The sequence below is a fragment of the Trachurus trachurus genome (assembly GCF_905171665.1).
Source record: "Trachurus trachurus genome assembly, chromosome: 23".
NCBI classification, from domain to species: domain Eukaryota; kingdom Metazoa; phylum Chordata; class Actinopteri; order Carangiformes; family Carangidae; genus Trachurus; species Trachurus trachurus.
In genome coordinates this window covers 18115352-18128625 of record NC_139912.1, presented here as the reverse complement: position 1 = coordinate 18128625, position 13274 = coordinate 18115352, and the positions used below count along the sequence as shown (strand labels likewise).

At 41.2% G+C, this 13274-nt stretch overlaps 1 protein-coding gene across 1 annotated transcript in view; it reads left to right on the top strand.

Moving 5' to 3' along the window:
• The window catches only part of ntf3 (neurotrophin 3), a 44316-nt gene extending 31266 nt beyond the window's left edge, over nucleotides 1-13050 (top strand). The window contains exon 2 of the mRNA XM_083999658.1: nucleotides 11953-13050. Coding sequence (XP_083855784.1) covers nucleotides 11953-12837 — 885 coding nt within the window. The 3' untranslated portion in view covers nucleotides 12838-13050. The remainder of the gene's footprint in view (nucleotides 1-11952) is intronic.
• The last annotated feature ends 224 nt before the right edge of the window (nucleotides 13051-13274 follow it).

Genomic DNA, 13274 nt, shown 5'->3' with positions numbered 1-13274 from the left:
AGATTTCACTTCTCTTTCAGCAACAACAAGGCTCTTTTCATTTTGAGTCTCACACTTCCTGTGACCATTCTGATTTGACCTGAAGCTCCTGATTGATCAGTTTTATGTAACGCAGGTCTTGTGACGGTGTGTTGGCAGCAGCTGTGGTTTATATTTGTGTTTTTCTAGAAGGATCATCACATTTCTCCCTGGCTGCTGGGATTACGTCACCGGATGACGGCCTAACAGGGAGATTTTAATAAATCTTTATAAAGAAATATTGACAGGAAAGAGGAGGCCTATGTGTAACTGCTGCCTCTATATTAGCTAAGTAGATAAGACAGTTTAATTCAATTTCATCATAAACCTTATGTCAACAGTGATAACTGGTGCAGGAGGGTTCAGCCTGTGTCTCCTTCTTTATCTAGATCTGTTTCTAGGAAGTTCTCATCCTAAAATGTTCATGAAATCAAATTTTGGTGAATGTTGTGGATGTTATGTCCCAATTGGCTGCTTATTATCCGCAGGGTCAGAGTTTAGGGTTGTATTGCATTGCATTTTTTATTGGCAATACCTCACTTGACATCACTGGTTGAGTCTCAAGTGAAGGTTGAACTAAAGTCAGACGTAAGAAGAAGTGTGGCACTGGTGTCTGTAATGAAGGTTGACTTTGTAGAACCTCCTCATCAAGCCCTGACCTGTACTCTCACCTTTTACCAGTGTGTCAGCGACAGTGAGTCAAGGGAGATAAAAAACATCAGCTTTAGTCATGTCACGTCTAACGTGCCACGAACCGATTAAAAGTAAAGATCGACGTTGCTTCTGTTTCATCACCCACAGGTTTTTGAGGAGCGGTTTTGAAGTTCAAAGAGAGATGCTACACCGTCGCCATCTTGACAGTGTCTGACTCGAAGATGGGCGAAGGGCAAAGATGAGGGATCTATGTGGGCTCTATGTGAGCTGAAGCTGCATTGCAATACACTCGACCTCTGGTGGAAACTACATAAAATGTAAAAAGATGATGTCACCCTTATGTCGACTAAGAGCTGTGAGAATTTTCAGAGTCCTCCGTCCCTTCTCTGAGTTACGGGGGGGTCCGCGCAGCAGTATTTGTCCATATAATGGTTGTCAATGGATACCAACTTTCTTCGTCCAAAAAGACACACCAAAAAACATCCAAATACCTCCATACTGCTCGTCTGTAATGTCCCTCTTGTATTGAAGCCCCGACATGAGAAATTGTTCCGCCGGTGATTTGCACTGACACAGGAAGAGCATGAACCGAGACACTGGGAGCTTCCGCTACAAACAAGCTTAAAATATAGACTTATTTAATTTTTTGGGGAACAATTTCTCATGTCGGGGCTTCAATACAAGAGGGACATTACAGACAAGCAGTAGCAGAGCAGGATTAGTGTGGGAGCATTGACTCACTTTGAGAACCTGAAGTGTTCATTTGTGATCTGCACGTGTGTTTCTTCTTCAAGGCGTTTTTCTGGCACAGAGCTGCTGGTTTTATGGTTGTTGTTTTTTTATTATTATTATTTCAGGCCCACTTTTATTGAAAATCTGTCATCTTGAGTTGGGTTTGATGGAATGTATTATTAGTATAATTAGACCTAATTATTAGCTGGGGAGTTGTGTGGGCTACATGATAAATAATTATAGATGCAGGCAGGAAGGAATTACTCATATACTGTACAGTTCTTTACAGTTAGTTACAAATGCATCCTATCTCATCTTGTAAAATTAAAAGTATAATGCACTTCATCCAGCACAGGTTTATGGTTTGACACCTGACATCTAATAACCATAAGAAGGAACTAACATAAAGTTTACACTGTGAGCACTGCTAGGCACTTAACCCTAACCCTAACTTTGGACACTGCGCTCATGAATAAGATGTGATTTCCTGCAGTCTAGGATATGAAATGTTTTTGTATTCCTACTTGTGTCCTCCATGTGGTGCACCAAAAATGCATTGTGTTCCTTTGATATCCTGGAGTATGACCCCATTCAGATTCTGTTATAGTGTGAGACTGTCATCGAGTAAGGTTACAGGCTTTTGGTCAAACAAAGTATTTGGCGAATGCAAGACAACATCAATGTGATGTCACAAATCTGTCATTATGTGGGGTTTGGGGCGGCGCTGAATAGACCTAAAACATTGCCAGTGCGGACAGAGAGCGTTCTTATAAATGTGATAGTGTCTGGATCCGGTCTCCAACATGTGGCTGAGTCTCTGATCTCTCCTCTCCATACAGTACCATCACCTTTTACACCTTTTCATCTAAAGGAGGCGGTGGCTTTGGGTCCTGGTTCTCCTGCAGTAGTTTTTTCCAGATATTTCAGGGGGACATTTTCAATCCCAGACCCAAATGTCAGCACATAAGACTCAGACAGGTGCAATGGTGCATGATATAATGCAGGAACAAATTTTGTTATTAATTGTTTTGCCTGGAGGTGATTTATTAGACAATAACCTCAGTGTCCAGCGCGTTGAATGAATCTAGCATAAGGAACTCTATTAAAATCATTCCAGTAATTAAAGGAAACAAGGACCTGTTTGTTGTGAGCGTCTGGGGCAAAATGTATGATTTTAACGGAACAATGCATTGCTCCATTCAACATGTAACAGAACATATTAACTTAGGCAATATGTATATCAAATTAATGGGAGTCACATGGAGTGTCTCAGTGGTTGGGGCACAACAAAGCCCCAAAAGCAGTCTGGCTTCACCCAGTTCTGTGACTATTTATAGGCCACAGTGCCATCTGAATGTCACATGAAAAATATATTTTCCTTGAGCAATTATCCATTTAAGTATGAAGCCCAGCACTCTGTGAATTTCTTGTAAACACGCCTGCTGCTGTGAGGAATCTCTCCTCGTTTGAGGGGGGGTGAGCAGTTAAAAGGAAAGTTGTGAGTTTGCAAAAGAGATGCTGATAGTAATCTTGCCCTAAAAGCAACAGTGAGCAAAGAGGACGTATTTCATGTCCATGTGAGGGATCCCCTGCCTGCTGTTTGCTGAAGTGTCACGTGTTTCATTTTCCACGTTAAAGGGCCATCCTTACCAAGAACTATAACTATAACAAGAACAATGTGAGCATCCGCACTGTTTGGTAAACATACACTGCACGCCTGCCATCTGCATTCTACATGTTCTTAGCATCTTTATAAATATTTGATTTATCACACTGGGAGTGGATCAAGCTGACATTGAAAAACCACAAAGTACAGTTCCTCTCTTGACCACTTGGGTGAGTCTCCAACAGTGAGTCAAGTCCCATGTTAAAATGTCCAACTTAACAGCAGAAATAAACATGTTTTCAGTTTACTATAGGCTTAAACTTCTGAACATTTGAGAGCATGGTCTCTCTTAATGACAGGTGGTTGAGAATATGCTAATATGCACCAAAGTCTTGGTTCCACACACACACCACTGTGATATTTGCTTGCTCTTGGTGGGATCTGCTGGGTCTGTAAATGTTATTCTGAGGGGAATGCCTAGACCTTGTCCATTTGTGAAATGCCTTGAGATAACTTCTGTTGTGATCGGTGCTATGTAAATAAAATTGACTTGACAACAAAACCGCTCCTCTAACATCTGTGGGTGAAGCCACAGAGGCCATGTCCAACTTTATCTATAGTCTGATGTTCCACACATTATAGATTTATACATCATTTGACTAGCATGAAATCATCCTGAATGTGATCCCAAGAATGTTGTCACCGCTGTCATCCTCACTGGATTTGTCATCAATTTAAGCCAGAGCAGTTTTTATAGATGCTGATATTGGTTTGGACAACTCTGTAGAAGGCTATGAAATTATCTGTGTGGCTTTAAGTCCGTCATAAATTTGGAATTTGAACTTTTTCATACTTCAGTAAACATTTTGGAGCTGGTTAGTGACGTAAGGGATAATGCCAGACAAGGTGTCCATGAATGGACGATGCGGATGCGTGCTTCAGCGAAGTCCATGGCCCCTAAGAAATAAATAAATATTAAATCAATTATTAATACTTTAATGTTGTTTTTACCATTACAATCATAAGTTTTTCACTTCTAACCGCTTGTGTGTTTACAGACTCTAGTGTCATGATGCGCTACCGTTTGAGCCAGCAAAGTAATATTAGGAACTGTCTTTTTTTTGTATTTGATGGGAATGTCTTTATGGGTGTTCATTATCACTTTTTAACCTACACCCTGCAGCCAATCAGAATCGAGTACTCACCCAGACCCAGACCATGGTATAATGAATGTCTTTTTTTTGTATTTGATGGGAATGTCTTTATGGGTGTTCATTATCACTTTTTAACCTACACCCTGCAGCCAATCAGAATCGAGTACTCACCCAGACCCAGACCATGGTATAATGAATTGTAGCCAATCAGAATCGAGTACTCACCCAGACCCAGACCATGGTATAATGAATTGTAACCTAATATAATATGTACGAGCCATTTCAGCATTTATTTTGGTGTTTATTTTGTGTTTTATTTTGGTAAACTCCCGTTAAAACAGGAAGTGACGTAATGCACTAGGGCCTAGTGCAATTTGAACAAGGGGCAATCAGTGCCAGGTGTTGCTGATCGAAGCACACAATTCTTTGACCGTGCCGTGTCGTGTCGTGTCGTGCCTTAAAAGTAGACGTTGGTTTGTTAAGAATTTGGATTTTGTTGAGTTTAAGGAGCAGAAATAAATCTTTTTTTTTTATATTAGTGGAACCTCATTTGGACACTAATTTCATTGCACCTATGCACATGTCAATATCCTGATCAGCTACTGTGACTTTCTTTTTATTTAGGTTTGGGAAGAGGAAAGTCACTACACAGTGCATATCCAAAGAGTAAAGGTTGGGGTACTCTCAAACTAATTTGTATGAAACCTGACATCCTAGAGAGACATACAATTAAATGTATCATACAGTATAGTATAAGCGCAGTCTATTGAGCATCCATACACATATAATATCTGCCTTGGTTTTCCAGGCATCATTCAAACCTGGTACAAGGATTAACAGTTCTTAACTGGCCTGTAAACAAGAAATACAAGCAAACACATGAGTCACATTGATATTTATTCTATTTATTAGCCTTGAGCTCTCAGTCACGTTGCTTCCTCACCCAAACAGATCAGACAATTGCAGTCATTAGTCTGATTTGATGAGTTTAGATCACTGGAGCCACCTCACTTCCTGTCTCCTTCAACAGTGGTTAACTGGCTAATTTCAGAGAATTTAGACACAGAGGCTACAGAGGATAAAGACTCAACATCTGCTGAGAAATGGCGTGTGCATTTAAACAGAGATATGATGGGAGTCTAAAGTCAGGGAATCACACTTTTTTGTTCAATGACAGTTTTGTTGATGCACAAATTGAGTTTGAGAATAAATTCACCTTGATGCCTCTGAAACAGATGGACTATTTTATTGTATTTTGTCTTTCAGGAGTTGTCTTCCAACTTGTTCTTTTCCCTCATATTTCTGTCATCACACACACACACACACAATTTATTTCCAAACAGTAGGCCCTAATTAGGCCTCACCCCAAACTCTGTCCTCGTCCTGAAATGACTTGTAGTGGAGGTGAGAAGAGAGTGTGTGTTCTCACTTTGAGGTGTTTCCTCATCCTTTTATCCTTGTGAATGTGTTTTGACAATAAACATAGTAACACACACACACGGTCTCATTATCACCCTGCTCACCGAGCAAATTATCAGTCACCCACTGAGCATCGTTAGCCTCTGCCAGCCTGAATGTCAACGCCATAAACTACAGTCAGGGGTTTTATGGCTGTAATTATGGCAGCAGGGGGGGAAATTAATTTGTCTGACTACGGGCACTTTCACGGGCCAGACGCCTGATTTACAAATAGATCCTTCTTCATACACATTTAATAACTGCAGCAGATGGAGACTTTTATTTGATATTGTGGTGACCAGAGGTTCTGTTTACCAACCAGGACATTTATAGCCAATCACATGAGCTCCTTTCATTCCTATTAGAAGGTTGGCATATTATATATAATATAAATACTCTACTGTATGATGTCCAGATATGCTTTAAATCGGAGATGTAGTAGTTTTTATTGTTTGAGCTGCACTTATGTGCAAATTCAATCGGATTAGAGAATAAATCATAAATCACCTTGAGCCGTAGTGGCTCTCATGGCAATATCTTATAGATTTAAACCTCCATTCAGTCACTAACATTGAATCTGAAATGTCATATGTATTTTAAACTCAGCAAAATCCTCTGATATGATTCATATTCACAAAGAAGAATGGCGTTTGAAGCTCACCCTGTCTAACTTCTGAATGACAAAACTGGATCAGGCCTTTTGCCCCACCCACTGCCTGCTTATGCTGCAGTCCAGACAACTCAGGGTTTTACGACCTCCTACTCGAAAAAGTGCATTGGAACTCACCTAATTTCGGAGCTCCAACTCGGACTGACTTCTTCACGAATCAGCTTTTTGACATCACACAGTGTGCAGAAAAAAATTTATTTTTACTGCCAAAATAGGTTAAAACATTATGAAATATACAATACTCTCTTACATTTACAGAGTACCCAACAATATTGTGGAAGATGGTAAATTTACCATTTTTTACACCAGTTTTTTTCTCTTCAATTTTAAATGGTCTGTTTTCATGAAAATGCTTCTTTTTTATTGTTTTTGTGCCCTTTGCCATGTTTCAATGCCTATAGGCTATGTGAAGAACTTTGAATGTAAAGTTTGTCCTGCTCTGCCATGCTTCTTTTTTTTTTTTTTTGACGGAAGTCAGAGTTCTTAACTGGGAAATTCTGAGTTCAAAGTTGTCTGGAATGCAGCATTACTCCAGGTGAAAAAGCAGAGAGCATCAAGATGGTCAGAGGAGGAAACATCAGAGACTCAGGTTGTATCTGAAATCTGTAAAATGAAATAAGACACAATTCAGAACATTTTCTCTGCATTATAAATCTGGCTTTCAGTGTGAGCACAATGCACGAGGGTTTAAATTGCTTGTACAGTTCTGTACTTTTACACAATGCATTGTGAGATATGAGCTCATTATACATGGTATAATAATCAAACATCCCTATACAGGGAGTCATTTTGGATCCAGACTCAGCACTGTGGGAGCAGCACTATAACTGTCCAAGTGTAAGAGGCTCTGTCATGTTTCTGTATATTTATAATATTACATTTTCTTATTACATCCTATTATTTGAATCCTAGTTTATTTTTTTCTCTAGAACTGAATCACTGAGTGGTGGATGTGTGAAACTCTATTAGTTTGTATGTGACAAATTAAATGACATTAAAGGAATCAATCAATATGATTAAACTTTACCTGTCCCTTCAAATTAAAAGCCTTCTGCAGAGCTGTGCAACTGTGACTGGTCTGGGCTGACAAAATATCATCAGGAGAGAGAGATTTAAATAAGAGAAAGTACATTTTTGTCTCCTACACATGATGCAGAGAGAAAATACTCCTCTGTGTGTCTGGGTGCATGTTGGATGGTTGTAAGGTGACATTGCTGCTGAACACATGCCCCTCCCTTCATCATCAGCTGGATCATTCAGTCATAACAGCACTGATGGGAACTGATCACATGGTCTTTCCTCCTTTTTCTGAAAGTCGTCTGAACCTTTAGTTTTCCACGGGATGTGTTGAGGTGTTGCACACTGGGTGTGTGTGGTGTGATTGCAACATGAACAGCAACTTCCCGTCAGATGCACTTCACCACCTGCTCATTATGACTGTCAATGACACATGAGAGAAGCGTGATGTTTTCATTTGAAGGTTAATTTGTTTAAGTCTAATCGTTTAATTGGGTCATTTATGTGTGGGAGGACACACACACACACACACACACACGTCTGTAGGAAACTCCTGTGATGACATAACGTGTTCAGCTTGTTCAGTGTTCAGGTGTCTTTATTTCTCCTATGTTTCTTTATAATTCCTCTTTAGCCTGACCTTCTATAGTCACTTTTTATGTGTATGCCGAGTTTGACTCAGGTGGTGAAACGGTGCAGCGGCTGTGCAGTTTGTTTAATGTTTAATGTATTTAAGAGAAGGGACGATGCATATTCATGAACATTAAGGTGTAAATACACCAGATTATATCCCCAGGCTAATTTCCAACTGCTGTCTCGAGATGTCACGAAGAAAAGAGAGCAATCACGAAATAAAAACAGTAATAACAAGGCAGCAGAGATTTTTATTTATTTATTTGACAACCTAGACCACCAGAATACAGAGTTTAAAAAATGCTCCAGTTGTAAAGTGCCCGTGCAACATTGGGGAGAATCAGCAGCAGAAGTTATTGCACATTTTTACACATATGATCACAGGTTTGATTTTCTTTTAACCACAGCTTCCATTGTTTCTTGAAAGTTAGCCGACTATAACACTCTCTCACTGGGGATGGGGTACTGTTCCAGATGGCACAGCCTTTAACTGACAGGACATTTATGGGAAAGGATGTGTGTCTAAAAGAGAACTCACAGTCACCTCCACAGTATTAGTGGCTCCAGTCATGCGGCAGGCAGAGTCACTGACGTTTTGTTGTTTGATGAAGTCATTCAGTGGCGGAGGTGCCAGGCCGTGCAGAACTTTGTAGAAGAGACAAGCAGACTTAAAGTTTCTGTAATTAATAACATTTAGGAGACTTTACTTATCTAAGACATTTTCAGTGATGGAAAGAAAAAAGTTTCTTAGTGTTTTCTTGAAACAGGACTCAACAACTTCTGGGTGGAGGAGCTGCTATGATATGATCTGATCTGTTTAAAGTTGTGCAGGTTGAATTGAATAGTTTCCACAATACTTTTAGCATGGCTCTTGAAGGATAGCATAGGATCCAGGTTGATGTTGTGGTTTGATGGGAAGGTGAACCAACCACTGAAGATCTTCTGCATGAAGCACACATTTCGTCAAATCATCAAACCACAACTCTCCCATTGTCTCTCACTAGAATGTTCACATGCGTTAGTCACAAATTAATATTCTCACGTTATCATTCATTTGATGCAAGACATTGTTTTTTAGTCACGCAAGTCAGGGAGGGAATGCTCTCCTGGCAGCTGAGGATAGTTTCATACATGTGTCACACTGGGATGGATTTGCATAATGTTTCAGGTGACTCACCTACATATGAACATGCTTTAGCTCCTTTCAGTGTGACAGAAGAAAAACTGGCTCACAAACACTGAGGTAATGTTTTCTTTCAGAAGCTTTATATATGAGGAACATAGGCGAGAATGTTATCAGTCTTTATCTAACTCTCATCAAGAACACAATTAAAAAAAAAAAAAAACTAAACACTGAGATGTAAGAAATCAGTGAAAACCATCACATTAGCTACCGGCTAACAGTGACAGTGGAAGACTGGCTGCAGTTGGAGCTGTTCATACTGTATGGGAAACTTTATAACTTTATGAATGAGGGTTAGTCAGTCCACTTACCTTAAGGGGATAAAGTGTATGAAAAAGACCAAAACAGTTTTTCTGAGAACTCGCTAAATGCCAATAACACTGAGTCCCTGAGGCTGACAGCGCCAGCACTTCCTGACCCACTCACACACACACACACACACACACACCCCTCATACACAAACATTCAACAGAATTTCTCTGGTATTATCTTCTGTGTGATGTGCACATCTCCAGCTGAGAACCACTGCTTCTAATGAACAAATAAGCACCATGAATTAATGATAGGTAAGAAATAAAAGGCTGTTAAAAATTATTGTTATATATTATATGTTATAAATAGATAAATGCAAAGTAAAAACTGTTTTTGTAATGAAAGCATGTTTTTTCTGTATTTCTATTTTCAATTCATGTGTAGGCTACTGTATATTTTAAAATCTACAGTATTTTATTCATTCATTAATTTATTAGTGACACAGGGCTAACACTCTGAGGGACTGACCTTTACACCTGTGAAGTAGCTGCATGTATATTATGTTGTTCTATATTATATTATATGCCAAAACAGCTTCATTGGGATGGGTGTGCTATTACGTTTCTCAACGTAAAAAGAAAAACTGCGATAGAGAATGAACAGGAGGAGGTGAAAAAATGAACAACCTATTGGACATTTTCAAATGTCCTCTACTCCAGCATACTTTCACCTGGAGACTCCATTTAAACTTTAAAATGTAGACACGAGTCTTGTCTATTGGTGTAGTTTATTTCAGTATCATTTCTGGAGAAATGTTGAGATTATAATGAGTGTGTATTGTGTGGAAAGTTCAGGCTGGAGTTGAAGGAGTTGTCTCTTTCCTCACTCCTCCTGGCCACAAATGACACTCTACACACATGATTTTTTTCCATAGTTGTAGACAAACCTGTCCTCTCTGTCACAATGTGTTCAAGAAAACAGATAGACTTACAGAATTGAAACCAGATCCCTTCCTGCTGCCCAATGACTCCAGTACAAAGACAAGCAGAAGGAATACCTGTCTTTAACTCACAAAGATTTCCACAATAGGCTATTTACTGTAGAAACACCAAAAACATGTCACAGGGTCTGAAAGTCCTTTGGACACTCAGGGTCTGCTTTTTTTTCTGAGAGACGCTACAGTACCATTTTCTCACAATAAGCCCAAATTGAGACTAGCGGCAACCAGAAAACCATCTTTCTCGACGTTTCTGTCTGCCTCAGCCTGGGGTCTGTCATCACGGCAACCCCCCACAAATTGCCGTGGCCACCTCCAAGCCTCCGGCCAGAGACAGCTGAGACACATTCATTAATAAGCTCTCCTCTGATATCTCTGCACTTAATCTACTTCTGACCCCTATCTCCCATACATTTACTGTATATAAAGTCTCTGTGAAACACAACCACACACAGGTTGACAGCTCCTCAATGTCATTGCACAGAGAAAGATGATCATGTGTCTGTCTGATTAGCTCTGTCTTGACCTTAAAGTTACAATCCCAGGCGGCTGGACTTCCAATTTCTTTTTATTTCACAGCCAATAAGCACCCACCCCCTCAGTTCATTCAGGAATTACGAAAACCACGCCCCCACCACTCTGCCCATGCGAGTGCTTCATTCCACTACAAGCTGCAGCTGACCGGCGCTGCCGTTGCCACAACACAACACAACTTAGCATTGGAGCGCATGCGTAGAATAGAATGCACATTGATTTGGCAGTTTGATTGACAGGCGGGCCATCCAACTCAGTTGTCTGAGGGTGCACTCACACTAGGGCTAGTTGTTCCGTACCGTGCTGAAGCACGAATGCTACAAATGATATGTCAAATCACTTAGGTCATCGATTACTGTGTAATACTTACCAGATATACTACGATTCTTATAATTTTGCCAAAAAAATTAGCTGCTAGGGATTGTACCTTTAAGGGTTGTGGGTTTGATTCCCTTGTTGACAGAACTCACAACCCCGGCAGCGCCCACACATGGCCTCATAAAATAAAAAAATACATTAGATACATGTAGAACAGAAAAAGCATTTTTCATTGTCATATGTCATTTTATGTCCTATAAATCACAGGTTTGCGTTTGCGTATGTGGTGCAAACTTTGATTAATGTATCAAACAGATGTGTTTTTGATTGACATATTGAGGAACTTTGGCTTGCAGCAAGCTTGGCTGCAGGAGCCAAGTGAAACTAACGGTTGATATCTTAACAAAATATAACCTGCCTACTTACTGTAATGGTCCTGACCCCTTATTAAATATCGAGAACAATTTTAACCTTTAGCGTCTGTAATTAAAAAACAATACAGGGACAGAGACACAACACAGAGCAGAGACTGTCTGTCTGTCTTTGTTTGTGATATGTTACGTATGTGGTATGTTGTACATGCAGCAGCATGTTTGCTTTCATCGTGAGGCATGCACACACACAACTGCTGTTATTTACATCCTGCTAACAGCTGTTCATCACTGAATGGTTTTTTCTTACATAGGAGGAAAATGAGTTTAACAGTTTGTCTCTTTGTCTTCACAGATCTTACAGGTGAATCTAGTGATGTCCATCCTGCTGTATGTGATGGTCCTCGTGTACCTCTATGGTATCCAGGCAACCAACATGGACAGCGGTCGCCAGGGGCAACAGCAGCAGCAGCAGCCGAGTCCCGACCCTTTGAACTCTCTCATCATCCAGCTGCTTCAGGCTGACCTGACCAGGGCGAAGACCAGGGGGAACCAGAGCCAACAGAGCAAAAGCAGAGACCTGGAGCTGCAGGACACGCTGCCTCCTCTCCTCAGCGCCAACTTCCCTCTGGAGGAGCAGGGCGATGCGGAGCAGTGGGGGGCGGGGGGCCGCAGCGGCGGGAGCAGCGAAGGTGTCATGGACCAGCAGGTGATGCTGTTGAACTCGGACCTGCTCAGGCAGCACAAGCGGTACAACTCGCCCCGGGTGCTGCTGAGCGACCGGCCACCGCTGCAGCCGCCGCCGCTGTACCTCGCCGACGACTTTGTGAGCGGCGGCTCCGAGGGCGGAGCGGCGGGAAACAAGACTCGAAAGAAGCGCTACGCCGAACACAGAAGCTACCGCGGGGAATATTCTGTGTGCGACAGCGAGAGCACGTGGGTGACGGATAAAACCCAAGCGGTGGATACCAGGGGGAACCACGTGACTGTTCTGGCCAATATCAAAACCAGTGCCACGCAGGACATCAAACAGTACTTTTACGAGACGCGCTGTCGGACGCCCCGGCCCTTTAAGGGAGGCTGCCGGGGCATCGACGACAAGAACTGGAACTCGCAGTGCAAGACGACACAGACTTACGTCCGGGCACTGACACAGATCCGCAACACAGTCGGCTGGAGGTGGATACGCATAGACACATCGTGCGTGTGCGCGTTGTCAAGGAAACGTCACAGGACGTAAACTAAAACAGCCCGAGCTCTGCTGGGGACTGCCTGTTTGGAATTCTACTTCCTCTAAAGGATTTTACTTCCTGTTCTCGACGCTCCCCACCACAGGATTACGTGTCACGGTGGTGACGAGCAAACACCTGCTCTAACATGACACTTCTACTGAAGAAACCTTGGGTCCTTTAAAACAATATTTCACATTAATGTGCTGAAAATCCAAAAAAAAAAAAAACAGTGCAGCACTGCTGTTATGGAAGAACTCGCTCCTGAGGGGCAGGGAGGGAGGGTGTGAGTGTGTGAGGGAGAACTGTACATATAAATTATTTAAATTATATGAAATGCATGTAGTTCTACATGTTATATTATCATCATATATATATACGTATATATATATGACAAATGAATATATTTGTGTTATTTATTGAAAGAAGTTTTCAAAAGGAAAAAAAT